Source organism: Aquarana catesbeiana, linkage group LG02, assembly GCF_042186555.1.
Source record: "Aquarana catesbeiana isolate 2022-GZ linkage group LG02, ASM4218655v1, whole genome shotgun sequence".
In the NCBI taxonomy this organism is placed as follows: domain Eukaryota; kingdom Metazoa; phylum Chordata; class Amphibia; order Anura; family Ranidae; genus Aquarana; species Aquarana catesbeiana.
The window spans coordinates 799,671,251-799,698,021 of record NC_133325.1 but is presented as its reverse complement, the minus strand read 5'-3'; the positions used below and the strand labels follow the sequence as shown (position 1 = coordinate 799,698,021).

General features: G+C 49.1%; 2 protein-coding genes across 2 annotated transcripts in view; one reads left to right on the top strand and one right to left on the bottom strand.

Moving 5' to 3' along the window:
• Positions 1 to 192: 192 nt before the first annotated feature.
• WDR3 (WD repeat domain 3) lies at positions 193 to 24,658 on the top strand (the record flags this gene model as incomplete). The annotated part of the gene is given in 19 exon segments (XM_073617525.1): positions 193 to 290; positions 1,754 to 1,852; positions 2,754 to 2,993; positions 3,408 to 3,501; positions 5,822 to 5,923; positions 6,015 to 6,100; positions 7,917 to 8,058; positions 8,138 to 8,194; positions 12,689 to 12,789; positions 13,423 to 13,534; positions 13,640 to 13,774; positions 17,166 to 17,213; positions 17,302 to 17,367; positions 18,230 to 18,322; positions 19,479 to 19,526; positions 20,048 to 20,091; positions 22,140 to 22,268; positions 22,830 to 22,923; positions 24,277 to 24,658. Coding segments are annotated over 19 exon segments (1,944 nt in total), but the record flags the coding sequence as incomplete, so codon positions are not given.
• A 1,785-nt stretch (positions 24,659 to 26,443) lies between these two features.
• Positions 26,444 to 26,771, bottom strand: part of SPAG17 (sperm associated antigen 17) — a gene marked incomplete in the record, with an annotated part of 227,908 nt that continues 227,580 nt past the window's right edge. Inside the window, 1 exon segment of the mRNA XM_073614557.1 lies at positions 26,444 to 26,533. Within this exon segment, the coding sequence (XP_073470658.1) occupies positions 26,514 to 26,533 (20 nt within the window).

Genomic DNA, 26,771 nt, shown 5'->3' with positions numbered 1-26,771 from the left:
TTAGGAAGCTATGTACAGCCCCCTACTGGCTCCTCCCACCAGCTATGATCTGGCTGCATTGCATAGAGAAGCAGAGTGACCCAGTGATGACATCACCAGGCCAAGTATAAATCTAAACAGATTAAACTTCAGATTTTAAACTCCTATGGTGAGAGCCAAAGCCAATCCGTCTTCATGTCTGTGTGTGTGCAGGGCAACGACTCCCAGCTGGAGATCTTCTGTGTTCTGAATGAGAATGAAATCAGCAAGAAGATGGAGAGGAAGCTGAAAAGGGCCAAAAAGAAGATGAAGTAAGTGCCAGCGGGAGGGTGACCTGGGAGAATCCATCCGGTGCAGTGGAGGGTGGAGAATCAGTGCTGGGCGCCACGGCTGTGGTGTAGTACAAGACTGCGGAGGAGGGGCAGGAAGAGGCTCACTGTTTGATTTTATTGTACAAAACCCCTCCCATCCACCCCTCTCTGTCCCTCTACATAACTCCTCCCATCCCCCGCCCCTCTGTCTCTCTACATAACTCCTCCCATCCCTCTACATAACTCCTCCCATTCCCCCCGCCCCTCTCTGTCTCTACATAATTCCCCCCGCCCTCTCTGTCTCTCTACATAACTCCTCCCATTCCCCCACCCCTCTCTATGTCTCTACATAACTCCTCCTCCCCCCCCCGCCCTCTCTGTCCCTCTTCACAACACCTCCGGGCCCCTGTCCCTCTAGATGACTCCTCCCACCCCTGCCCCTCTCTCTCTGTCTCTCTCTAAATAACTCCTCCCACTCCTCTCTGTCCCTCTACATAACTCCTCCCATCCCCCGCCCCTCTTTGTCCTCTAAATCATTCCCACCACCCCTCTTTGGCCATCTACATAACTCCTCCCATCCCCCCACCCCTCTCTATGTCTCTACATAACTCCTCCTCCCCCCCCGCCCCTCTCTGTCCCTCTTCACAACTCCTCCGGGCCCCTGTCCCTCTAGATGACTCCTCCATCCCTGCCCCTCTCTCTCTGTCTCTCTCTAAATAACTCCTCCCACTCCTCTCTGTCCCTCTACATAACTCCTCCATCCCCCGCCCCTCTTTGTCCCTCTAAATCAGTCCCCCCCACCCCTCTTTGGCCATCTACATAACTCCTCCTATCCCCCCCCCCCGTCTCTCTACATAACTTCTCCCATCCCCCGCCCCTCTCTGTCTTGCAAAACGCCTCCCATCCACCGCTCTCTCCCGCCCCATAAATTCATTAATTTCTTTCCCAGCAAAATCATGCTTCTGCATTAACAGCCCACCCACACACTGTATAGGGGAATTGGCTCTCGGGAGGTGTAGTTCTGGGGGCGTGCCTCCATGCAGCCGCTCCTGCAGTAGTAGTGGTAATATCCGCTGTTTCTCACTGCAGGAATAAGGTAAAAGGGGGGGGGGGGGGAAATGTCAGGCCGCGATTTCGAGGGAGAAGAACATTTTAGGAGTAAATTTTGGGGAGGGGCCTGGACATGCACTTTAAGGTGACGTCCTCTGGCTGCTGTGACAATCGGTGACACTGAAGGAAAAGAACTGCTACAAATGTGATTGTGGAGACATTAAAATGTTACTGGTATAGAAGGATGAGCCTGAGAAATGTGGATGAGCAAAGTCCGGGAGGTCCTTATAGCATCCAATCAGACACCAGCTGACATGTGATGGCTGTCTCTTGTTTTTATATAAATTAGACACCTGGTAATATTAATGATTGTACACAGTGTTTGTAGACCGTAATGTTTTTGGTGTTTTCAGACAGAAGGAAGGGGAGGAGCCACAAGAGCCGTCGGTGGAGAGGACGCTCCAGGACGAAATCCAGAAGCTCACCAACGTCAAGGCCTCCTCAAAAATCAAGTAATAAGACGCAAAGGGGGGCTGTTTAAAAATCTGTGTAATTATGTGAGAAACTGCATGTACTGTACATTCATTCTATGTAAACGAATCCGCTGTATGGAGAGGGGGGGGGGGTCACAATTATTTTTCTCTTCTGGGCAAATGTTCTTTGAAATATTACAGGCAGTACAAACAATAGGTTAATTCATAGTGAACGTAGAGGGAATCAGGAAAGTACTGCACTATGGCCACTAGATGGAACTGAGGATTATTGGAAATGAATACATCGTAGTAAGAAGAAATGTAACAATTCTAGAGAACGCTAGAGGGAATTGGCAAAAAAAAGGGATCCTGACGTACTAACAATGGTTACATTTTATTTGCCATTCCCCTCCATTGTTCTCTAGCAGACATGTGCACTGCCGAAAAATGTGTTTGTTTTTCATTTGTTTTGTTTTTTTTTGTTTTGTTTTTCGGGTCATTTGTTATGATCGCAATTCGAAAATTCTAAAGAATAACGAACTAACTAATAATAACTATTAAATTATAGGTAATGTAATAGGTAAGGTAAATAATAGGTAAACCGCCCTGCCTATTGGAATGCATGGGCAGCGCTTCCAAAGAGCCGCAACACAGGCGGTTTTAACCCTTTCCTTGGCCGTAGCGGGGATTAAAAGCACCCCGCTAGTGGCAGAAAAGCGTCGCTAAAATGAACGGGGCTTTACCGCTGGCGCGGCCCCAGTGTAAAAGTAGCCTCAGTTATTTCACAGAGAATGAATGTACATGTGTCGCTGGACAAATAGCGAGGAAGGTATTTAATTCATTTAATTTTTTCTCATAAATACCCCCCCCCAAGTAACGTTTTTTGCTTCTTTTTGGTGTATCATCTAAATTACATTTTGCGCCATTTTCTTCCCCTCAGATCATGTGACCTGCTGGCATCTGGCACGGCGGAGCTGAAAGTGGTGGTCTTGCTGCAGAATAACAGCGTGGAATGTTTCACGCTCCCGGCGGACCCGTCCCATCCCGGCCCCATCGAGTGCAACAGGAGCGCCCGGCTCACCCTCTGGGGTCACCGCAGCGATGTGCGCACTCTGACCTTCAGCTCGGATAATATCGCCGTGCTGTCCGCGTCCGCCGAGTCCGCCAAAGTCTGGAACAGGTAAAGTCGCCTTCCGTAGGGGTCTCTCTCTTTTTTTTTTTTTGTCTCTTCTCTTTTTTTTTTTTTTTTTTTTAATTTATTTTTTTCATTGTTTGTACCACTGTTGTGCATTATTATCCCCCGCCATCTAGTATCAGTACGGTCGCTTGAATCCAACTTATATATATATATATATATTAGATAGAGATAGATATATAGAGAGAGATCTCTCTCTCTCTCTCTCTCCTCTCTCTCTCTCTCTCTCTATATATATATATATATATATATATATCTCTATCTTTTATATATATATATAATATATATATATGAGAGAGATATATCTATATATCTTTTTTTTTTTTTTTTTCATGATTAGCTGCTTCTGATGTCACAAAGTATGGCGGTGATGTCATTGTGTTTTCTCTTTTTCTGTAGATCCACATTGCAGTGCATCCGGACCATGATGTGCGAATACGCCCTCTGCTCGCTCTTTGTACCGGGAGACAGACACGTCATTGTGGGGACCAAGGTGAGTCCTCCATGTCACATTCCAGTCCTGTGTTACACAGCATGCCAAGTTTTATTTATACACAGTCCTCTTTTGAGGTGCTTTTTGTTTTTGGGGTGTGTTTTTTTTTTTTTTTTTTTTTTTTTTTTTTAGGCTTTTTTCTATTAACCACTTCCATACCGGGCTATTCTGACACTGCTCTCCTACGTGTAGAAATCATAATTTTTTTTTTGCTAGAAAATTACTCAGAACCCCAAAACATATATGTTTTTTTTTTTTTGTTTTTTTTAGCAGAGACCCTAGAGAATAAAATGGCGGTCGTTGCAACTTTTTTATGTCACACGGTATTTGCACAACAATTTTTTAAGCGCGTTTAAAAAAAAAAGGTCCATGAATTAAAAAATAACAAAACAGTAAAGTTGGCCCAATTTTCTTTGTATAATGTGAAAGATGATGTTACGCCGAGTAAATAGATACCCAACATGTCGCGCTTTAAAATTGCGCACGCTCGTGGAATGGCGCCAAACTATAGTACTTAAAGTGATTGTAAAGGATCTTTTTTTATATTTTTTAAATTACAAACATGTCATACTTACCTCCACTGTGCAGTTCGTTTTGCACAGCGTGGCCCCCGAACCTCCTCTTCTGTGGTCCCTGGTGGCTCTCTCAGCTCCTCCCCGCATCAGATAACCCCCTAGGAGAGAAGCGCTCTCCCGGGGGGGGGGGGGGGTGTTACCTTGCGGGCGTGCTCCCGAGTCCAGCATTTGCGTCCATGGACACGAATGCCGGACTCGGGCCCGCGTCATTGGATTTCATTGACAGCAGCGGGAGAAAATGGCTACGCTGCTATCAATCTATACAATCAAGAGCCGGGACCCCGTGGAGAGAGGGACAGCGTGTCCAAGCCAAAGAGATGAAGGGGCTCAGGGCTGGGGGGGCCGGTCACTGCCAGGTGTTTTTTTTTAACTTTACCATAGGATGCATTAAGGTGAAAAAACACGAGGGTTTACAACCCCTCTAAAGTCTTTATAGGCGACGCTTTCAATTTTTTACAGGTTACCTGTTTAGAGTTACAGAGGAGGTCTAGTGCTAGAATTATTGCTCTCACTCTGACACACTCGGTGATACCTCACATGTGTGATTTTGTTTACATTTGCGGGCACAACTTGTGTATGCGTTTGAATCTGTGCGTGAGCACACGGGGATGGGGGCACTTTTAAATAAATTTTTTTTTTTTGAGTATTTTACTTAAATTTTTTTATTTTACACTTTCTCTTTTAAATTTTTTTTTTCACTTTTATTCCTATTACAAGGAATGTAAGCATCCTTTGTAATAGGAATATGGCATGACAGGTCCTCTTTATGGAGAGATGTGGGGTCTATAAGACCTCACATCTCTCCTCCAGACTGGAAAGATTGAGCTAAAAAATTTAAAAAATGAACGATCTTTCTTTCCAGCCGAGTTCTCGGCTTTGTTTACTTCCGTCTGCCGGACGTGACGTCATAACGTCATGCCGGACCTCTGAAGGTCATAGAGATGACTGGGGGACCATCTGTTCTGGCCAGCTGCGATCGGCACGATCCCTCGGCCAGGAGCATCGACGCGATCCCTTGGTGGCCAGGAGCGTTGGCGCGATCCCTCGGTGGCCAGGAGCGTCGGCGCGATCCCTCGGTGGCCAGGAGCGTCGGCGCGATCCCTCGGTGGCCAGGAGCGTCGGCGCGATCCCTCGGTGGCCAGGAGCGTCGGCGCGATCCCTCGGTGGCCAGGTGCGTCGACGCGATCCCTCGGTGGCCCAGCTGAGTCGGCGCGATCCCTCGGTGCCCAGCTGCGTCGGAGGGATCCCTCGGTGGCCCAGCTGCGTTGGAGCGATCCCTCGGTGGCCCAGCTGCGTTGGAGCGATCCCTCGGTGGCCCAGCTGCGTTGAAACGATCCCTCGGTGGCCCAGCTGCGTTGGAGCGATCCCTCGGTGGCCCAGCTGCGTCGGAGCGATCCCTCGGTGGCCCAGCTGCGTCAGAGCGATCCCTCGGTGGCCAGCTGCGTCGGAGCGATCCTTCGGTGGCCAGCTGCGTTGGCGCGATCCCTCTGTGTCAAAGTGATCCCTCTCTGGGCAGTATATATATATATATATATATATATATATATATATATATATATATATATATATATATATATATATATATATATATATATATATATATATAAAATCATACTTTAGTGGCCAGTTTGGAATTGAACTCCCATTGTATTTCAGAGAAGAATGAAGACCATTTGAATTAGGAGTGTACATCAGGCAGCATTGGACTTTTCTTTGATAACACGTTTGTCTTCTGTGTCTTTCAGTCTGGGAAGCTGCAGCTGTTTGATTTGTCCTCGGGGAATGAACTGGACTCGATACCCGCCCATGATGGGGCGTTGTGGTCCATCTCCCTGTCACCTGACCAGGTAATGTTTTTAGGTGGAGGAGGCAGGAACTGGGGTCACCCATATTGCACCAGTCCAACATTTCTGATCATCTTTCCTGTTCTATTTTCAGAGAGGATTTGTGACCGGAGGTGCTGATAAAGCTGTGAAGTTCTGGGAGTTTGAATTAGTCAATGATGACTCTGAGGCTCAAAGCAGGTGAGAATCCTGGCCGTGGGTTGTATGAAAGGTAGCTACAGGAGGTGATGAAAAAATCTAAGATTTAGGCCCTGGGCATTAAGATCTAGGGCATGGTGCTGTAATGTTCATCTGTGGGCGGAGGGCATAGGTGTCCTGTCTAGCCCCTCTGCCAGGGGTTGACTATGTCTGGTCTAACCCTTCCCAACTTTACAGAAATAAAATTTTTTTTTTTTGCATTGTAAGCGTCCTTCATGGGTATCTGTATTAGCAGACTTAAGGGGTGCATACCATGTCCTAGGGGAATAGATCTTCTGTATTGGCAGACCTCGGGGATGTTCCCTTTCCTTGGAGAATAGTTCTAGATCAGTAGACCTCGGGATGTTCCCTGTCCTAGGAGAATAGACCACCTGTATTAGCAGACCTCGGGGGTGTATGTCTTGTCCTAGGAGAATAGATCTTCTGTATTAGCAGACCTCGGGGTTGTATGTCATGTCTTAGAAGAATAGATCTTCTGTATTAGCGGACCCTTGGGTGTTCCCTGTCCTAGGAGAATAGATCTTCTGTACTAGCAGACCTCAGGGGTGTTCCCTGTCTTATGAGAATAGATCTTCTGTACTAGCAGACCTCAGGGGTGTTCCCTGTCTTATGAGAATAGATCTTCTGTATTGGCAGACCTCGGGGGTGTCCCTGTCTTATGAGAATAGATCTTCTGTATTAGCAGACCTCAGGGGTGTTCCCTGTCCTAGGAGAATAGATCTTCTGTATTAGTGGACCTCGGGGGTGTTCCCTGTACTTGGAGAATAGATCTTCTGTATTAGCAGACCTCAGGGGTGTTCCCTGTCCTAGGAGAATAGATCTTCTGTATTAGTGGACCTCGGGTGTGTGTCCTGTCCCAGGAGAATAGATCTTCTGTATTAGTGGACCTCGGGTGTGTGTCCTGTCCCAGGAGAATAGATCTTCTGTATTAGCAGACCTTTGTTCCCTCTCCTAGGAGAATAGATCTATATCAGTAGACCTCGGGGGTGTTCCCTGTCCTAGGAGAATAATCTTCTGTATTAGCAGACCTCAGGGGTGTTCCTGTCCTAGGAGAGTAGATCTTCTGTATTAGACCTCGGGGGGGGGGGATGTGTCCTGTCCTAGGAGAATAGATCTTCTTCTGTATTAGCGGACCTCGGGGGTGTTCCCTGTCTTATGAGAATAGATCTTCTGTATTGGCGGACCTCGGGGGTGTATGTCCTGTCCTCAGAATAGATCTTCTGTATTAGACCTCGGGGGGGGTGTGTCCTGTCCTAGGAGAATAGATCTTTTGTATTAGCAGATCTTTGTTCCCTGTCCTAGGAGAATAGATCTTCTTCTGTATTAGCGGACCTCGGGGGTGTTCCCTGTCTTATGAGAATAGATCTTCTGTATTGGCGGACCTCGGGGGTGTATGTCCTGTCCTCAGAATAGATCTTCTGTATTGGCGGACCTCGGGGGTGTATGCCTGTCCCCAGAATAGATCTTCTGTATTAGCGGACCTCGGGGGTGTATGCCCTGTCCCCAGAATAGATCTCTGTATTAGCGGACCTCGGGGGTGTATGTCCTGTTCTAGTAGGATGAGCCACCAAGGAAAGGAACAGAAGAGTTGGCTTTATATGTCAATGTATAGGGTTGTAGCAGAGTCTTCCTTCACCTATCATTTGGAAGATGTAATTGGTTGAGGACTGGTTCATCCTGCAGACACTTTGATAAATGAGGCTGGGTGGAGAACGGAAGTCAGTATAACTTGGGCTAATCCATGGAGCTGTGCCGTGTCCCCCAATGAACTAATTCATCATTTCCACCCCCTCTACAGCCGCCGCCTGTCGGTGAAGCCGGCTCGTGTGTTGCAGATGGACGAGGATGTGCTGTGTGTGCGCTATAGCCCGGACGGTCGTCTCCTCGCGGTCTCTCTGCTGGATTGCACAGTAAAAATCTTCTTTGTGGACACATTGAAGGTACAGCCGGAACCCGAGGAATGATTCCATGAGGTCACATTGTAATTCTCACTCTAACAATCTCATTGTGTCTCTGCAGTTCTTCCTGGCTTTGTATGGACACAAACTGCCTGTCCTGTGTATGGATATCTCCTATGTAAGGCATTGGGAACGGGGGGGGGGGCAAATTATAATAGAGCCTCAGGGGTAAGAGGCAGATTGTATAGAGACTTGTAGGGGGAATTCTGTGACTTGGTTAGATGGGGGTTGTACGAGGCAGATTGTATAGCGACATGTAGGGGGGATTCTGTGACTTGGATAGAGGGGGAGGTATGAGGTGGATTGTATAGAGTGAGGGTAATGAATTAAAATTCACGACAGTCTGCTCAGCAAAATGTCCCAACCCCCCCCCCCCCCTCCCCTTTGCAACGTAGTCCCCCATCTTTACATCACTGTCCCCCATCTTTATATCACAGTTCTCCCCCCCCCCCTTTTGCAACGTAGTCCCCCCCCTTTTGCAACATAGTCCCCCATCTTTACATCCCTGTTCCCCCTTTTACATCACCGCCCCCCCATCTTTATATCACAGCCCCCCCTTTGCAATGTAGCCCCCCACCTTTACAGCACAGTCCCCCATCTTTATATCACACCTTTTACATCACAGTCACCCCCCCCCCCACTCTGCAACATAGTCCCCAATCTTTACATCAGTCTCCCATTTAACATCACAGTCCCCCTTCTTTACATCACTGCCCCCCTTGCAACGTAGTCCCCCCTCATTACATCACTGTCCCCCATCTTTATATCACAGTCCGTCGTCCCTCCTTTGCATCGTATTCCCCCATCTTTACAGCACAGTCCCCCATCTTTATTTCACAGTTTCCCCTTGTACATCACAGTTCCCCCCCCTTTTTACATCAGTCTTCCCTTTTATATCACAGCCCCCCCCCCCCCCTTTGCATTGTATTCCCCCATCATTACAGCACAGTCCGCCTTTTACATCACCGTCCCCCATCTTTATATCACAGTCTCCATCCGTCCGTCCCCTTGCATCGTAGTCCCCCATCTTTACATCACTGTCCCCTATCTTTATATCACAGCCCCCCCCCTTTGCAACGTAGCCCCCCACCTTTACAGCACAGTCCCCCCTTTTACATCAGTCACCCCCCCCACACTTTGCAACATAGTCCCCCATCTTTACATCAGTCTCCCATTTAACATCACAGTTCTCCCTTTTACATCACAGTTCCCCATCTTTACATCACTGTCCCCCCCCCTTTGCAATGTAGCCCCCCCCTCATTACAGCACAGTCCCCCTTTCACATCACCGTCCCCCCATCTTTATATCACAGTCCGTTTATCCCCTTGCATCGTAGTTCCCCATCTTTACATCACTGTCCCCCATCTTTATATCACAATCCCCCCCCCCCCTTCGCAACGTAGTCCCCCATCATTACAGCACAGTCCCCCTTTTTACATCAGTCTCCGCTTTTACATCACTGTCCCCCATCTTTATTTTACAGTCCGTCGTCCCCCCTTTGCATCGTATTCCCTCATCTTTATTTCACAGTTCCCCCTTTTACATCAGTCTTCCCTTTTATATCACAGCCCCCCCCCCCCCCCTTTGCATTGTATTCCCCCACCATTACAGCACAGTCCGCCTTTTTACATCACCGTCCCCCATCTTTATATCACAGTTAGATTACAGCCCCCCCCTTCACATAAAGGTCACACAGACTTGGGAAGGTTTTTTTGCCTTTAGAACCACTATAAGCGGATCTTCCACTTCAGGAAAGGTGCAGATGAAAGGTCGCCCCTCTGATCTGCTATCAATGAACCAGACAAGTTACAATGAAGCAATAATTACATTGTAACTTTTTCCTGAGGAGCCGAATGATCATCTCTTGTGTAAAGCAAGTCCTGGTCGTCACTATGACATTTCCAGTATATGTAGCTGCGGGGGAGGGGATGGGTGTACTAAACGCACACAAAGTATTTTCTCTGGCTCTGTGTAGCACAGCCAGGGCTCAGTTCACAAATCAATATCGCGTGAGATAATTGGATCACCTGACACGTCTTCCAGTTATCACATGATTCTCAAAATGTCAGTTTGTGTGTTCTTTACCCCACAATTGGAAAATGTCCAGTAAATCCAGCAAAAAAAAATGACTCTAAAATCAATTCACAAAGCAAAATCAACACATTTGTTGAACAAGTTGTAGTCTGGCTACACGTTATTCAAGGAATGAAATGGAACTGCATGTTAAGGAGCCGGGACCTGCCCGGGGGGCCTTTCCAGCCAGCATGGTTGTTAGGGACAGAGCGGCCGCCCACTCCCTAACTACCAATGAGCCATCAGCTGTCAGTGGGGTTTCCCGCTGACAGCTGAATATAAAAAAAAGAAAAAGTTTGTTAGTACCTTCGGTCTGATATAGCTTATAAGGGGAACCCCACGGCAATTAAAAAAAAAAAAAAGGCTTGGGGGTCCCCCCCTAAAATCCATACCAGACCCCTATCCAAGCATGCAGCCTGACAGGCCAGGAAAGGAACCATACCCCTCTGAACCATACCAGGTCACATGCCCCCCAACATGGGGGGGTGCTTTGGCCTGGACCACCCTGGCCGGTGGTTGTAGGGGTCTGCGGGTGGGGGGGCTTATCGTAATCTTTATTTTCCTTGTTATCTCCTTCTCATGCTCACCTCCCAGGACTTTTCCAGAACCTCACCCATCCTATGGAACTCCCTACCCCAGTATGTCCGATCACCTCCTCCCCTCATAAACTCATTTATTCAGGGAAGCCTACCCCACCTCCCACCTAAAAACTTTACATGGGCAACCTCAATCCGATCATTGGCTCTTACCCTTTTTGTACCGCCTCCCTCTCCCTTTAAAATAGTAGGTAGGGTTGCACCAGTACCGATCCCGGTATCAGTGCCGATACTAAGCATTTGTACTCGTGCAAAAGTGTCCGATACTAGAAACCGACAACTTCAGGTTTTGGTTCTTTGATCTGTCAGTGGGATTTCCTCTCTGACAGCTGAAATGTATACAAAAGAGTGCCGACAATTATCGGTTGTTAAGGAGCGGGGCCGCCGCATCCCTAACAACCGATGACATTTCAGCTGTCTCCATCCTGCTCTTCCCCCTCCGCTTTCTATTGGCTGTAATTGCTGTTACCCCTCCCCCCTCACCACTCCCTGTAAACTTTTCCCGCCCACCCGTAGGCCTAAGGAGCTTTTTCCTGAATTATAATCGCCCCGCCCCCTAGTGGAGGGATGACTCCGCCCCCATTGTCAAATTTTTATTCTTTACACGGCAATTACCCTAGCTCCGCCCCTTGTCTTGCACATCCCGCCCCTTGTCTTGAACGTCCCGCTCCCTCGGTGTGCGTGGTTACGTCGGGTGGGATGTGAGAAGAGTGCAGAGTGGGACGCGCTGAGAAGATGGCGGCTGGGGGGTACCGGGGTGGTGTGTGATCAAAAAAAAAAGTTAAAGGTATGGTGTCTAAAAAAAAAAAAAAAATGTGACCACGTGCTTACCGGGCACTTAAACCCCTTTCCTGCCCAGAGCAATTTTCAGCTTTCAGCGCTGACACACTTTGAATGACAATTGCGCGGTCATACAACACTGTACACATGACATTTTTATCATTTTTTTCACACAAATAGTTTTCTTTTCGTGGTATTTAATCACTGCTGGGGTTTTTATTTTTTGTTAAACAAACAAAAAAAGATAGAAAATTTTGAAGAAATAAAAATCCTGTTTCATAGTTTTGTTATAGAATTTTGCAAACAGGTAATTTTTCTCCTTCATTGATATGTGCTGATGAGGCGGCACTGGTGGGCACTGATGGGCTGCACTGGTGGGCACTGATGGGCTGCACTGGTGGGCACTGATGGGCTGCACTGGTGGGCACTGATGGGCTGCATTGGTGGGCACTGATGGGCTGCAGTGGTGGGCACTGATGGAGACAGATAAGGTGGCACTGATGGCCACTGATAGGTGTTACTAATAGGTACCACTGGTAGGCGGCACTGATAGGTGGCACTGGCAGGTGACACTGGTCAGCACTGTTGATGAGGCACTGGTGGGTGGCACTGTGGGCGGGCACTGGTAGGCAGCACTGTCGGACACTGGCAGGTGGCACAGGTGGGCACAGATGAGCTGGCGGGAGCTCTCCTTGATCGGGACCGATGTCCCTCTGACAGCCGCCGGTGATCGGCTTTTATTTATTTTATTTCTTCTCACGCTATCAGCGCAAGGAGAAAAAATCGCCAATTACCAGCTCTGTTTACATCACATGATCAGCTGTCATTGGCTGACAGTTGATCACGTGGTAAGGGGTTGGGATCGGCCCCTTACTCCGATCTGTGATCAGCTGAGTCTCAGACTCGCTGATTGCAGAGCGCGCCGCGCACAGCCCCTGCAGGGGGCGCGCAGGCCGCTCAGGCATGGGATGTCTATTGACTTTGAGGAAAAGTATTGGTACTCGGTCTTAAACTGATATCGATGAACCCCTGATTGTAAAGCTCCATGATCGGGGCCCTCGTAGTCCTCCTGTATTGTAATTGTACCCTCCCCCCCCCTTATATTGTAAAGCGCTGCGCTAACTGTTGGCGCTCTATAAACCCTGTTTAATAATCTTTGCAGGACAGCACTATTATTGTCACCGGCTCTGCCGATCGGAATATAAAGATCTGGGGTCTGGACTTTGGGGACTGTCACCGCTCGCTCTTCGCCCATGATGACAGGTGAGTGTGTTGCACTTTTTTCCGCTGTAGGGGGGGGGGGGTTCATGGTACAATAGTCTGTAACAAGGGATAAAACTGCCCAAGCGCCTCCACCCCCCCCCCCCCTCCTTCATAAGAAGCAAAGGGGGGGGGGGAATATTAGAGGGTCACTTGAGTGACAACTCCGAGTCTGTTGGGGCTGCTGACCAGGGGCGGACTGATAACTCATGGGGCCCCCGGGCAATAGGAGATTATGGGGCCACACAGTATACAATCACACAGTATACACATACACACAGTATACACAGACACATGTAAAAAAAAACCACAGATTTATACATACTGTCCCTGGTTTTACTGAGGCTGGCAACCCTGATGGGGCCCCCTAGTGGCCCAGGGCCCTCGGGCAGTGCCCGAGTCGCTCAATGGTCAGTCCACCCCTGCTGCTGACATCACATCCAAGATGGTGGGGCCTGGCAGCAATCTCAGGAACTTTGGATGTCTACATAAGGGGGGGAATTTTACAGGCAAATATGAGTAAAATCCATTAAATGCACATATAATCTATTGGGAAGATTGTGGAAATGAAAGCTCTAACGCCGGGGTATGTCCTCTTCCTCCTATTCCTCCTCCTCCTCCTCCTCTTCTTTGCAGCGTCATGTTTCTGCAGTTTGTCCCGAAGACTCATTTGTTCTTCAGCGGCGGGAAGGACCGGAAGGTGAAACAATGGGATGCAGATCACTTCCAGCAGATCCAGACTCTGGAGGTGGGTGAAGTCTGACACGTCATGTGACATTGCGTTCCGTATCTTTGTCGGTCAATACGTCCGAATCAGCGAATGAAAATGTCTCCTCCCTTTTTGGTCTCTCAGGGCCACCATGGAGAAGTTTGGTGTTTGGCCATCAGTCCTAATGGTGACCACATTGTCTCCTCGTCACATGACAAGTCGCTGCGGCTGTGGGAACGGACGAGGGATCCGCTCATCCTGGAGGAGGAGCAAGAGATGGTGAGAGGGGGAGGGGGGACCTGTGCTATGGAGAGGAGGGGGCACAGGCTATGTGGGGGGGGGGGGTGGACCTGTGCCATGGAGGGTTCACAGGGCCCCTCTTTCAGGTTTGGTTTGGGGACAGAGGATCTACTACTGAGGAGAAAGAGGTGGAGTGGGGATAATGAGGCTTGTAATGGGGGATGGGTGGGGGGACTCTGCTGTGTGATAGGAGGAGAGGAGAGGCCTCTGCTGTGTGATTGGAGGAGAGGAGAGGCCTCTGCTGTGTGATTGGAGGAGAGGCCTCTGCTGTGTGATAGGAGAGAGGAGAGTCCTCTGCTGTGTGATAGGAGGAGAGGCCTCTGCTGTGTGATTGGAGGAGAGGCCTCTGCTGTGTGATTGGAGGAGAGGAGAGGCCTCTGCTGTGTGATTGGAGGAGAGGAGAGGCCTCTGCTGTGTGATTGGAGGAGAGGAGAGGCCTCTGCTGTGTGATTGGAGGAGAGGAGAGGCCTCTGCTGTGTGATTGGAGGAGAGGAGAGGCCTCTGCTGTGTGATTGGAGGAGAGGAGAGGCCTCTGCTGTGTGATTGGAGGAGAGGAGAGGCCTCTGCTGTGTGATAGGAGGAGAGGAGAGGCCTCTGCTGTGTGATAGGAGAGAGGAGAGGCCTCTGCTGTGTGATAGGAGAGAGGAGAGGCTTCTGCTGTGTGATAGGAGGACAGGAGAGGCTTCTGCTGTGTGATAGGAGAGAGGAGAGGCCTCTGCTGTGTGATAGGAGGAGAGGAGAGGCTTCTGCTGTGTGATAGGAGGAGAGGAGAGGCTTCTGCTGTGTGATAGGAGGAGAGGAGAGGCCTCTGCTGTGTGATAGGAGAGAGGAGAGGCTTCTGCTGTGTGATAGGAGGACAGGAGAGGCCTCTGCTGTGTGATAGGAGAGAGGAGAGGCCTCTGCTGTGTGATAGGAGGAGAGGAGAGGCTTCTGCTGTGTGATTGGAGGAGAGGCCTCTGCTGTGTGATTGGAGGAGAGGAGAGGCTTCTGCTGTGTGATAGGAGGAGAGGAGAGGCCTCTGCTGTGTGATAGGAGAGAGGAGAGGCCTCTGCTGTGTGATAGGAGAGAGGAGAGGCTTCTGCTGTGTGATAGGAGGACAGGAGAGGCCTCTGCTGTGTGATAGGAGAGAGGAGAGGCCTCTGCTGTGTGATAGGAGGAGAGGAGAGGCTTCTGCTGTGTGATAGGAGGAGAGGAGAGGCTTCTGCTGTGTGATAGGAGGAGAGGAGAGGCTTCTGCTGTGTGATAGGAGGAGAGGAGAGGCCTCTGCTGTGTGATAGGAGAGAGGAGAGGCTTCTGCTGTGTGATAGGAGGACAGGAGAGGCTTCTGCTGTGTGATTGGAGGAGAGGCCTCTGCTGTGTGATAGGAGAGAGGAGAGGCCTCTGCTGTGTGATAGGAGGAGAGGAGAGGCTTCTGCTGTGTGATTGGAGGAGAGGCCTCTGCTGTGTGATTGGAGGAGAGGAGAGGCCTCTGCTGTGTGATAGGAGGAGAGGAGAGGCTTCTGCTGTGTGATTGGAGGAGAGGCCTCTGCTGTGTGATTGGAGGAGAGGAGAGGCCTCTGCTGTGTGATAGGAGGAGAGGAGAGGCCTCTGCTGTGTGATAGGAGGAGAGGAGAGGACTCTGCTGTGTGATAGGAGGAGAGGCCTCTGCTGTGTGATAGGAGGAGAGGAGAGGCCTCTGCTGTGTGATAGGAGGAGAGGAGAGGCCTCTGCTGTGTGATAGGAGGAGAGGAGAGGACTCTGCTGTGTGATAGGAGGAGAGGCCTCTGCTGTGTGATTGGAGGAGAGGCCTCTGCTGTGTGATTGGAGGAGAGGCCTCTGCTGTGTGATTGGAGGAGAGGCCTCTGCTGTGTGATTGGAGGAGAGGCGTGGCCTCTGCTGTGTGATAGGAGAGAGGAGAGGCCTCTGCTGTGTGATAGGAGAGAGGAGAGGCCTCTGCTGTGTGATAGGAGGAGAGGCCTCTGGTGTGTGATAGGAGGAGAGGCCTCTGCTGTGTGATTGGATGAGAGGCCTCTGCTGTGTGATTGGAGGAGAGGCGAGGCCTCTGCTGTGTGATTGGATGAGAGGCCTCTGCTGTGTGATTGGAGGAGAGGCCTCTGCTGTGTGATTGGAGGAGAGGAGAGGCCTCTGCTGTGTGATAGGAGGAGAGGCAAGGCCTCTGCTGTGTGATAGGAGGAGAGGCAAGGCCTCTGCTGTGTGATAGGAGGAGAGGCCTCTGCTGTGTGATAGGAGGAGAGGCCTCTGCTGTGTGATAGGAGAGAGGAGAGGCCTCTGCTGTGTGATAGGAGAGAGGAGAGGCCTCTGCTGTGTGATAGGAGAGAGGCGAGGCCTCTGCTGTGTGATAGGAGGAGAGGCGAGGCCTCTGCTGTGTGATAGGAGGAGAGGCGAGGCCTCTGCTGTGTGATAGGAGGAGAGGAGAGGCCTCTGCTGTGTGATAGGAGGAGAGGAGAGGCCTCTGCTGTGTGATTGGAGGAGAGGAGAGGCCTCTGCTGTGTGATTGGAGGAGAGGAGAGGCCTCTGCTGTGTGATAGGAGAGAGGAGAGGCCTCTTCTGTGTGATAGGAGGAGAGGAGAGGCCTCTGCTGTGTGATAGGAGGAGAGGAGAGGACTCTGCTGTGTGATAGGAGGAGAGGAGAGGACTCTGCTGTGTGATAGGAGGAGAGGCCTCTGCTGTGTGATAGGAGGAGAGGAGAGGCCTCTGCTGTGTGATTGGAGGAGAGGCCTCTGCTGTGTGATAGGAGGAGAGGAGAGGCCTCTGCTGTGTGATAGGAGAGAGGAGAGGCCTCTGCTGTGTGATTGGAGGAGAGGCCTCTGCTGTGTGATTGGAGGAGAGGAGAGGCTTCTGCTGTGTGATAGGAGAGAGGCGAGGCCTCTGCTGTGTGATAGGAGAGAGGAGAGGCCTCTTCTGTGTGATAGGAGGAGAGGAGAGGCCTCTGCTGTGTGATAGGAGGAGAGGAGAGTCCTCTGCTGTGTGATTGGAGGAGAGGCCTCTGCTGTGTCTGACGGCGGAGTGACCAGCTGCTCATGAGTAGGATTTGTTACACTTTTTTAATATTTTAAAAGGGCAGCTTGTTGAGAAGAGGAACATGGGGTGGGTGTAAATGAAAAGGTTTTTACCCCTCATGTATGAAGGTAGCTGTTAATACCCACCTCTGCACTGCCCCCATGTGGCAGCTGTTTGCGGAACCCTTCCCCAGCATGTGGGTAATGACCGGCAGTATTTCAGATGTAAGGCCACGCCCCTTGCAGAATACCGTTTTGCCATAAATAATTGTAGGGCGAGTGCCGCCACCTCTCACAGGTAGGATTGTCGGGGGCTGTGCTCTCTGTATGGAGGAATCGGTGATAACTGTTTTGTACTTCTCCCATTCCAGCAACGTGAAGCCGAGTTCGAGGAGAGCGTCGGGAAAGACCAGCCCGTGGTGAGTTGGATGTCCGTGTAGTCTCACCGTGTGATAACGAAGGGTTCAACCGGTGTCCATAATAATGATGGTGGTCCTTTCTCTGCAGGTGGCGGGAGAGAAGGAAGGGGAGGCGGGGCTGGCGGGAAAGAAGACCATCGAGACCGTGAAAGCCGTAAGTGGAATCTCTTTCTTCCTCTTTATCTATCCCTCCATCTCATACAGCATCTGCCCCAGTCCTTGTATTTCACTATACAGTGTGTATGTATATATATATAATTTTTCTATTTAAATCCCTTCAATACCGGACACTTTCACCCCCTTTCTGCCCAGGCCAGTTTTCAGCTTTCAGCACTCCCGCACTTTGAAATGACAAGTACGCGGTCATGTAACACACTGTACACGTGACATTTAAATCCTTTTTTTCACATAAATAGAACTTTCTTTTGTTGGTATTTATTCAACAACACCGGGTATTTTTTGCTATATGAACACAAAAAAAATACTGAAACATTTGAAAAAAATACACTTTTTTTTCTTCGTTTGATATATATATATATAATATAATATTTTTTTTATATGTGTATATACTCACATATATATATATATATATATATGTATGTGTGTGTATAAAATATATAAATTTATTTTTTTTACTTTTTTCCTTACTCCTTATAAATACTCCTTATATTTATGGCATTAAAAAAAAATAATAAAAAAATGTATATTTTTTTTTTTTTTTTTTTTTTTTTACAAAGTAAGTGTCATTGTAAGTGTATTTTTACATACTGTGACCAGCACAGTACAGTGTTGCCATAGGTACATGGTGTGCGAGTGGGAGGACGTTATATGATGTTCACCTGGAATAATGGTCCTCCCGCTCAGCAGTATTATTACAATACAATATTTTTATATACTCTCTATTTTCACACCTCCTCCTATGATTGAACATTTCCGTTCCCTCCCGTAATTCATGATGATTGGATATTGGCTGTCATGAGATCACACGGATCTCACTGTCCTCTTATCTCTTTCAGACGGAGCGGATCATGGAGGCCGTGGAGCTGCACCGAGAGGAGACCTCCAAAGTGAGGGAACACGAGGCGCTGTGCAGGTCGGCTGCCAAAGAGGTGATTGGAACCGACAACCCGAGTTTTCTGTTCTATAAAATGCAACAACTAATCTGATTTATAATTCTTCCACTGATGTAACAAGAAAATACAAACTCTGAACCTTCCTCCCGTTTCGGCTTTTTTACACAAACAGCAGTGCAGTCCTGGTCAAGAATTAAAGCCTAAGTCCAGGTTTACTTCCCCTTTAACCACTTAAGGACCGGAAGATTTTACCACTTAACCACTTCAGCGCCAGACCATTTTGCTGGCCAAAAACCAGAGCACATTTTGCGATTCAGCACTGCGTGGCTTTAACTGACAATTGCGCGGTCGTGCCACGCTGCACCCAAACAAAATTGACGTCATTTTTTTTTCCCACAAATAGTTTCTTTTGGTGGTATTTGATCACTTTATTGATCATTTTATTTTTTGCACTATAAAAAAAAAAAGCGACAATTTTGGAGAAAAAAAAAATTATTTTTTTTTACTTTTTGCTATAATAAATATCAAAAACAAATAAATAAATACATTTCTTCATCAGTTTAGGCCGATATGTATTCTATTCTACATATTTTTGGTAAAAAAAAAAAAAATCGCAATAAGCGTATATTGATTGGTTTGCGCAAAAGTTTTATAGCGTCTACAAAATAGGGGATAGTTTTATGTCATTTTTATTATTTTTTTTTAATTTATTTTTTTACTAGTAATGGCAGCGATCAGCGATTTTTAGCAGGATTGTGGCGGACAAATCAGACACTTCTGACACTATTTTTGGGACCATTGGCATTTATACAGCGACCAAAGCTAAAAATAGCCACTGATTACTGTAATCATTCTCAGTATGAACAGATCGCTCTCCTCACCCCCTGACAGCACGGAGATCTGTTTGTTTACATTGGCATATCTCCGTTCTGTCTCTGCGTGGGGCGATCGCGACCGTCGGGCGCGTGCGTCGGCTCCGTAGTTGCGCCGCGGGCGCGCGCACACCCCCCCCCTAGTGGTCAAGAGGCGAGCCGAGGTAGAGCTACGACGGTTCGCCCAGGGGAGCCAACCTGCTGCAGGAAAACTGCGGCGGCTGGTCGGGAAGGGGTTAATGACAAGTCACATGGTATATTGGGGGGAGGGGTAAATACTGAATGACTAACAATTGTCTCCTTGTGTTCTTCACTTGCAGCTCCCCCGGAGAATTCACCCCATCCTGCAGGCGTACGGGAACATCTCGGTAAGTGTGGGAGAGACCAAGTCATATACAGGGAGGGGGGTAATAAACCTTTCCATTTTTCTGATCAACCTATCAGCTGGCGGGTCACTTGGAGCGCTGCCCTGTATTGGTGCACTGTGACATCACAACCCGGGTAGTGGATTAAGGATCAGAAAAGCCCCCTGAGTTACCCCGGATGTGTGTCGCTGTAACGCCTGGTATTTGCACATTACAGAATTGTTGCTGTAGTCAATGAAAAACATGAATTCACACACCGCCACTATAATGAGCACTAGATGGCGCTGTTACCCCATTCTATAAGAACTTCGTTGTATCTCTCCGGACTCTGAAACCTCCAGATACAAAATTCTCACCAGTATAAAAACTGGACAGAAGGGATCGATCTCTCGCTCCGGGCTGATTATTATTATTATTATTATACCCCCCCATAGAGGGTAAATGGTCATATGTTTTTATATCAATGATTCCACCAAGCTGTACTCCGGACATTTCTATTACTAACCTTCCTGTCTCCTCCGCAGTCCTCGGAATATGTTCTGGACGTCGTAAAGAAAGTGAGATCGAGGTAGGTGTCCCCTCCGGAGTTATGTGTCTGTATGTATGTGGGGGGGGGGGGAATTGGGACAGAAAGGGTCCCCCTGCTTCCCATTTCTGTGCTTTGTCTATGCAGAGGGCAGGGTTACATTAATACTCCCTCCCCAGCAACACATATTAGATACCCCGCCATTAGAAATCATAGGGGGCCCCCGCCATTGGAAATCATAGGGGGCCCCCCAATAGAAATCATAGGGCCCCTGCCATTAGAAATCATAGGGGGCCCCCCCTATTAGAAATCATAGGGCCCACCCTATTAGAAATCATAGGCCCCCCCATTAGAAATCATAGGGCCCCCCCATTAGAAACCATAGGGGGCCCCCCATTAGAAATCATAGCCCCCCCCCCATTAGAAACCATAGGGGCCCCCCCTCATTAGAAATCATAGGGCCCCCCCCTCATTAGAAATCATAGGCCCCCCCCCCTCATTAGAAATCATAGGGCCCCCCCCCTCATTAGAAATCATAGGGCCCCCCCCCTCATTAGAAACCATAGGGCCCCCCCTCATTAGAAACCATAGGGCCCCCTCCATTAGAAATCATAGGGCCCCCCCCTCATTAGAAACCATAGGGGCCCCCCCTCATTAGAAATCATAGGGGCCCCCCCTCATTAGAAATCATAGGGGCCCCCCCTCATTAGAAATCATAGGGCCCCCCCCTCATTAGAAACCATAGGGGCCCCCCCTCATTAGAAATCATAGGGGCCCCCTGCCATTAGAAATCATAGGGGGCCTCCCCATTAGAAATCATAGGGGGCCTCCCCCCATTAGAAATCATAGGGGGCCTCCCCATTAGAAATCATAGGGCCCCCCCCCATTAGAAATCATAGGGGGCCTCCCCATTAGAAATCATAGGGCCCCCCCCCATTAGAAATCATAGGGCCCCATGCAGCCTACCTCACAGGTGTGTCGTTACACCCCCCTCCCCCTTCACCACCAATCTCTAGCAATGGCACACACACAGCGATCTCCAGCCCACTCACTGATCTCCTCTGGAAACCAAGCAAGCCATTCCTCCTGTCCTAGCCAATCACAGCGCATTTTCATCCCTCCACCAATCCGCTGCCACTTCACTGCCTGCAAGAGCTGGCAATACCTCGGCCCCAGAGTACTGCATGTACCCCCCCCCCCAATTGGTCAGGATCAGGGCAAGTGGCCCCCCCAGTCATACAATGAGCCACTCAATCTTTAGATTATACTGGCTGGGCTGGAGGTTTCACCATGTGATATCACCGGGGCTCGATGATTGGCTCAGCGTTGTCACATGCTCCTCCCACAAGCTGAGATCTAGTGAAGGTTCGGTATCCTGCACTGAGTTCTTATCATGTCATTAAAGCAAATCTTCAAATACCCCATCCTAGCACAAATTCCCTGCCCCCCCCCCCCCCCCAAAAAAATTCCCTCTCCTAGCACAAATCTACCTCTCAAATTTCCCTTTCCGAGCACAAACCTCACGTGATACCACAGTGCCCAGGGCAGCTGCCCACTCCCCCTTTCCCCCAGCCCTGCCTGTCAGATCTTGTAGTGCTGCTCCAAAAAGAGCGCTGTATGCTCCCCCCGCTGGTACTCAGGAATCGGGACGTTGGGGTCAAATCTTGCACATCCAGAGGTGCCAGTAGAAAAGGTTCTAAGAAGCCGATCACCGATCCGTGTATATGACCGCCTCAGCCAGCGCTACTCCACTGACGCGTTTCGCCCTGCACACCACAGCTTAGTGACGCCCCCGAGGATGTAAGACAGGAAGCTTGGTGAAGGTGACGGGCAGGACAGGCTGGGGACGGGGAGGACAGGCTGGGGACGGGGAGGACAGGCTGGGGACGGGGAGGACAGTCTGGGGACGGGGAGGACAGGCTGGGGACGGGGAGGACAGGCTGGGGACGGGGAGGACAGGCTGGGGACGGGGAGGACAGGCTGGGGACGGGGAGGACAGGCTGGGGACGGGGAGGACAGCCTGGGGACAGGGAGGACAGTCTGGGAATGTATATGGACTCATTTTCCTGGAATTGTTGTCTTTGTTGCAGTGAGTTGGAGGAGTCGCTGCTCGTTCTGCCGTTCTCCTACGTCCCTGACCTGCTGACCCTCTTCAGGGATTACATCCTCCGCAGTCTGGAGGTGGAGCTTATCTGCCGCTGCCTCTTCTTCCTGCTCAGGTAAAGGAGCCAACTCAGTCCTGATGCAAGCAGTGGGAGGAGTTAAGCAAATATCAAAATGCCTTGATGGGTGGGTGTCGGGAGCAGTGGGCGGGCTCTTGGGAGGAGTTATGCAAATCTCAAAATGCCTTGAGGGGTCTGTGTCTGTCTGGAGCGGTGGGCAGGCTCTTGGGAGGAGTTATGCAAATCTCAAAATGCCTTGATGGGTGGGTGTCGGGAGCAGTGGGCTGACTCTTGGGAGGAGTTATGCAAATATCAAAATGCCTTTATTGGTGGGTGTCAGTCTGGAGGAGAGGGGTACTCCTAGGTAGACTAAATTTGCATGCAGACCTCCCTAGGTAACGCCCACATGTGACGCTGAACCTCCACAATTGAGTGAACCTGAAATCCAATGAATAAAAGGGGGCGGGGACTGTCAGGCTGGAGGGGAAGGGGCTGGACGTCCTCCAGCCAGGAAATGAGGCGGGGCTCTATCTGTTTTCTCTCTGAAGTCGGAGGAGACTGTAATGTTTTATATAATAATTATGTTGGATTTTTCCCCCTTCTTCCTCTTGTATTCAGGATTCATTTTGGCCAAATTACCAGCAACCAGATGCTGCTGGGAGTCATGGAAGACCTGAAGAACTGCACCATCTCCCGGGTGTCAGAGGTTCGGGTAAGAAACACTTCGTGCTGAAATACGCTGCTGTCTGACTCCATTCAGCATCTTTATATTCTGGCCTTTTCATCTATAAATATATCCTAGATCAGGGGTCCAAACCCTCCACACAAGGGGCCAGTTTAGTGTCCTTTTAGACTTCGGGGAGGAGAGGGTAAACAATACCTTATCATTGGTGTCAGTGAGAAGAATAGTGTCTCATCATTGGTGTCAGTGGGAGAAATAGTGCCCAATCATTGGTGTCAGTGGGAGGAATAGTGTCCCATCATTGGTGTCAGTGGGAGGAATAGTGCCCCATCATTGGTGTCCGTGGGAGGAATAGTGCCCCATCGTTGGTGTCAGTGGGAGGAATAGTGCCCCATCGTTGGTGTCAGTGGGAGGAATAGTGCCCCATCATTGGTATCAGTGGGAGGAATAGTGTCCCATAGTTGGTATCAGTGGGGGGAATAGTACTTCAGGGTTGGATAAAGGCAAGCAAAGGGCCACATCCAGCCCCTGGGCCACAGTTTGGAGACCACTGCCCTAGAGCACTATGGGTTACCTAAAACATCACAGTGGATGCTGTGAACCAATAACTGTGGGTGTTGCTCGAGGCTTCCAAGGGGTTCTCTTTTGATAAACTGCTGGGAGTGCCGGCGAGGACGGAGTTCATCTCAGCTCCGTGGATACCAATACTAAAAATGAAAAGTCCTTCGCTGCACATCACTACAAAGACCTGTGTGTGAAAAACAGCCTCAGCCCCGGGCCCCATCCAGGGCCACCCTTTCCAGCGCGTTTCACCCCACCCACAGGGATTGATCATGATTGGGGCCCCGTGGGTGGGGTGGTGGCCCTGGATGGAGGTCACACACAGGTCTTTTGTAGTGATGTGTGGCTAAGGACTTCTCATTTTTAGTATTGGTATCGCCAGTAGATGCTGCTTGCTTTGTCTGATTGAAACCTCCAATCTGATTTAGGAAAAGTAGTAAGGAGCTCCAGTTTCTGGGTGGATCAAAATCTACATAATATGCCATATTGTATATTTTACAATAATAAAAATGTATATAAACCTGTTTAACCCCGGAAAGAACTTCCTGATCACTGTGATTGGCTGTTGCATGATCAGGGGCTTTTCCCAGCGGCTCCTGATGGTGACCAGAGACAGAGAGCGATGACAGTTGGTCACTGTGCTGGGACTCTCGCAGTGAGCACGCTCTCAGCACAGAAACCATGGCCGTCCATGGACGCATATGATTGGGTGTTAAAGTCCGCCCTCTTTGCCGCCGCACATATGCGTTTTATGGTAGGCTAGAGGAGGTAAAACAAAAAAAATCATCTCTATACTGATTTTGTTACCTGTTATTTCTCTAGGACGTCATGGGGGTAAATATGGCCGGCCTGCAATTCTTAAAGCGAGAGATTGAAGCCAAGGAGGAAGTCCTGTTCTTTGCAGACGCCACCGAGAAGTTTGAAGAGAAGAGGAGGAAGCGGAAGAAAAAGGAGAAGCTGATGCTGACCGTAGCGTGATAACCCCGCCCGAATGTGTCGTCCAATCGCGGCCTCCCTCTTCGCAGTGGGAGCTTCCGAAAATAGAGACTTGTGATTGGGTCAGAGCTGTTCTACCCTGAGTGTAGATACTTGGACCATACCATTCACACACATTGTGTGGGGAGGAGATTCAGGAGGACTTGCTTGCTATGTACAGACCTCACTTTTGGAAAACATATTTTAATAAAAATATTTTATAAGTGTGGCTAGTGATACTGTTCCTGGATGGAGAAGAGAATCTAATACATTTTAGTGAAAGGGGACAAGATAGTATTGCACTCGGCCACACCTTGAGCCCAGGGGTGGACATACCATTTGTGCAGACCCTCCAGAAGGGCTACCTAGGACCTGTTTTGACTGGGATGGGAGGGTGTTGGAAGCTCTCCCACAGTCGTGTGGACCAGAACATGGCTTACGGTCAGCCATTACACCGTAAGGAACCTGAAATGTGAAGGGCCCCTTGGACTGGTGAGCAATCGCCTAAAGGGCCCCTGTGCAGGAACAATTTTTGTCCTTCCCCCAGATTTTGGATAAAAACCCATACCTGTGCATGTGGGTCATCATCCATAGGTCGTGTGTTACATCAAAGTGCTTTTTTGGGGTTTCCTGAATATACGTGTAATTGTGTGTCTCAATACAAAAGAGGTGGAGCTCTTTCACCTCAACCACCAATCGGATTCAGACTTGAGGGCAAGTGGGTATCTGATTGGCTGATGTTGGATACAATGAACAGATCTCTGACATGAAATCTTTGTATCAGACATCTGAACGCTGCATCCAAGGTTAAAGATCCATACATTATATCTGATTCCTGAGATCCATACTTTGTGTCAGAAATCTGTACATTGTATCCAAAGTCAACGTAGGGATCTCTGAGGTCAGATGCGACGTAAGGATCTCTGAGGTCGTATGCGACGTAGGGATCTCTGAGGTCGTATGCGACGTAGGGATCTCTGAGGTCAGATGCAATGTACGGATCTCTGACCGTGGATGCAATGCATGGATGCAGTGTACAGACACAATGTATGAATCTCTGAAGATGGGTATAAAGGCTGGAGCTCTGACAGATACAGTGCAAGGATATCTGATGTTGGATAGAACATCTGGAGTTCTGATGATGGATACAATGTACAAATAGATGGGTATAATGTCTGGAGCTCTGTGGTTGGATACAGTGTAAGGATCTCTAACACAATGTACAGATCTCTGACAATGGACACAATGTATCTGTTTTTTTTGGACTGGAGGAGATTAGGGCAAGATCTAGCCTCTCTGAGGTGGGGGTGCAATAAACAATGTCAGTGGCAGAGGAATCGGAGGTCACTATGGCCGTGTACAGAGGTCAGTAGTGCAGTGGATAGGGCTGTCAGTTTGTAGGACAGTGTAGATGGTGTCAGGAGTGTGGGAGGTCAGCAGGGGAGTGTACAGGAATCGGTAAGGCAGTGTACTGGGGGGGCAGTAAGGCTGAGGATGCGGGTCAGCAGAGCTGAGGATTGGTCAGCACGGTAGAGGACAGGGGTCACCACTGCTCTCTTTCCCATCCCTGCACAGGATACAGCCTGAGCACAGGTACTAAGATCTCCGCCGCACACTCTGTAGCTGAAATCAGATTCCCTCACACACCACTATGATCTGCTCAATGTGTAGCTGGTTACTGTGTTACAGTTCTGACCTGTGAAGCTCCCTGGTTGGAATGTTGGAATGGCAACTCCGCTACACACTGCACAGATCATTTCGGTGTGTAAGGGGGAAGAGGAGATCTTCGTGCCTGTGCTCAGGCTAGGGAAAGGTCCGGGAATCAGGGATGGCCAGCACAGCATTGAGGGGGGCGCATCCAAAATCTGGGGAGAGTAGCACACCCCAGCACCCCCCTTAGATCCGGCCATGGAGAAGATGAGTAGACCATCTTTATGTGATATTCCTGGCTGGTCCTATCTCAGTCTGTCTTGGCCCACATTGAAGTGATCGATTGGACAAAAACATTGATTCTCAAACTTTATTTAAATATTACAAGGTAGCAAAATAAATTTTAGAATTTCTATGGTGGTAATAAATGCGAATCAGAGTCCTGAAGATCGACCTGGAAGAGAACAAAATGACAAGTTTAGAATCATCTCCCAGGACAGAACAAAATCCCGGCTGTAACCTGTAATTTATTGCTATGGTGTTGGGAAGAGAGAATTGAGGTTTGAGTTGACAGTGTAACTGAAGATAGTAAATGGATATCTATAATGAATGAATATATAACTTTACAGTAGAGCTGGTTCTTCTCTTCTCCATCCTGTGCCCCATTCTCTGCCTGGTACCTGAGCGACACC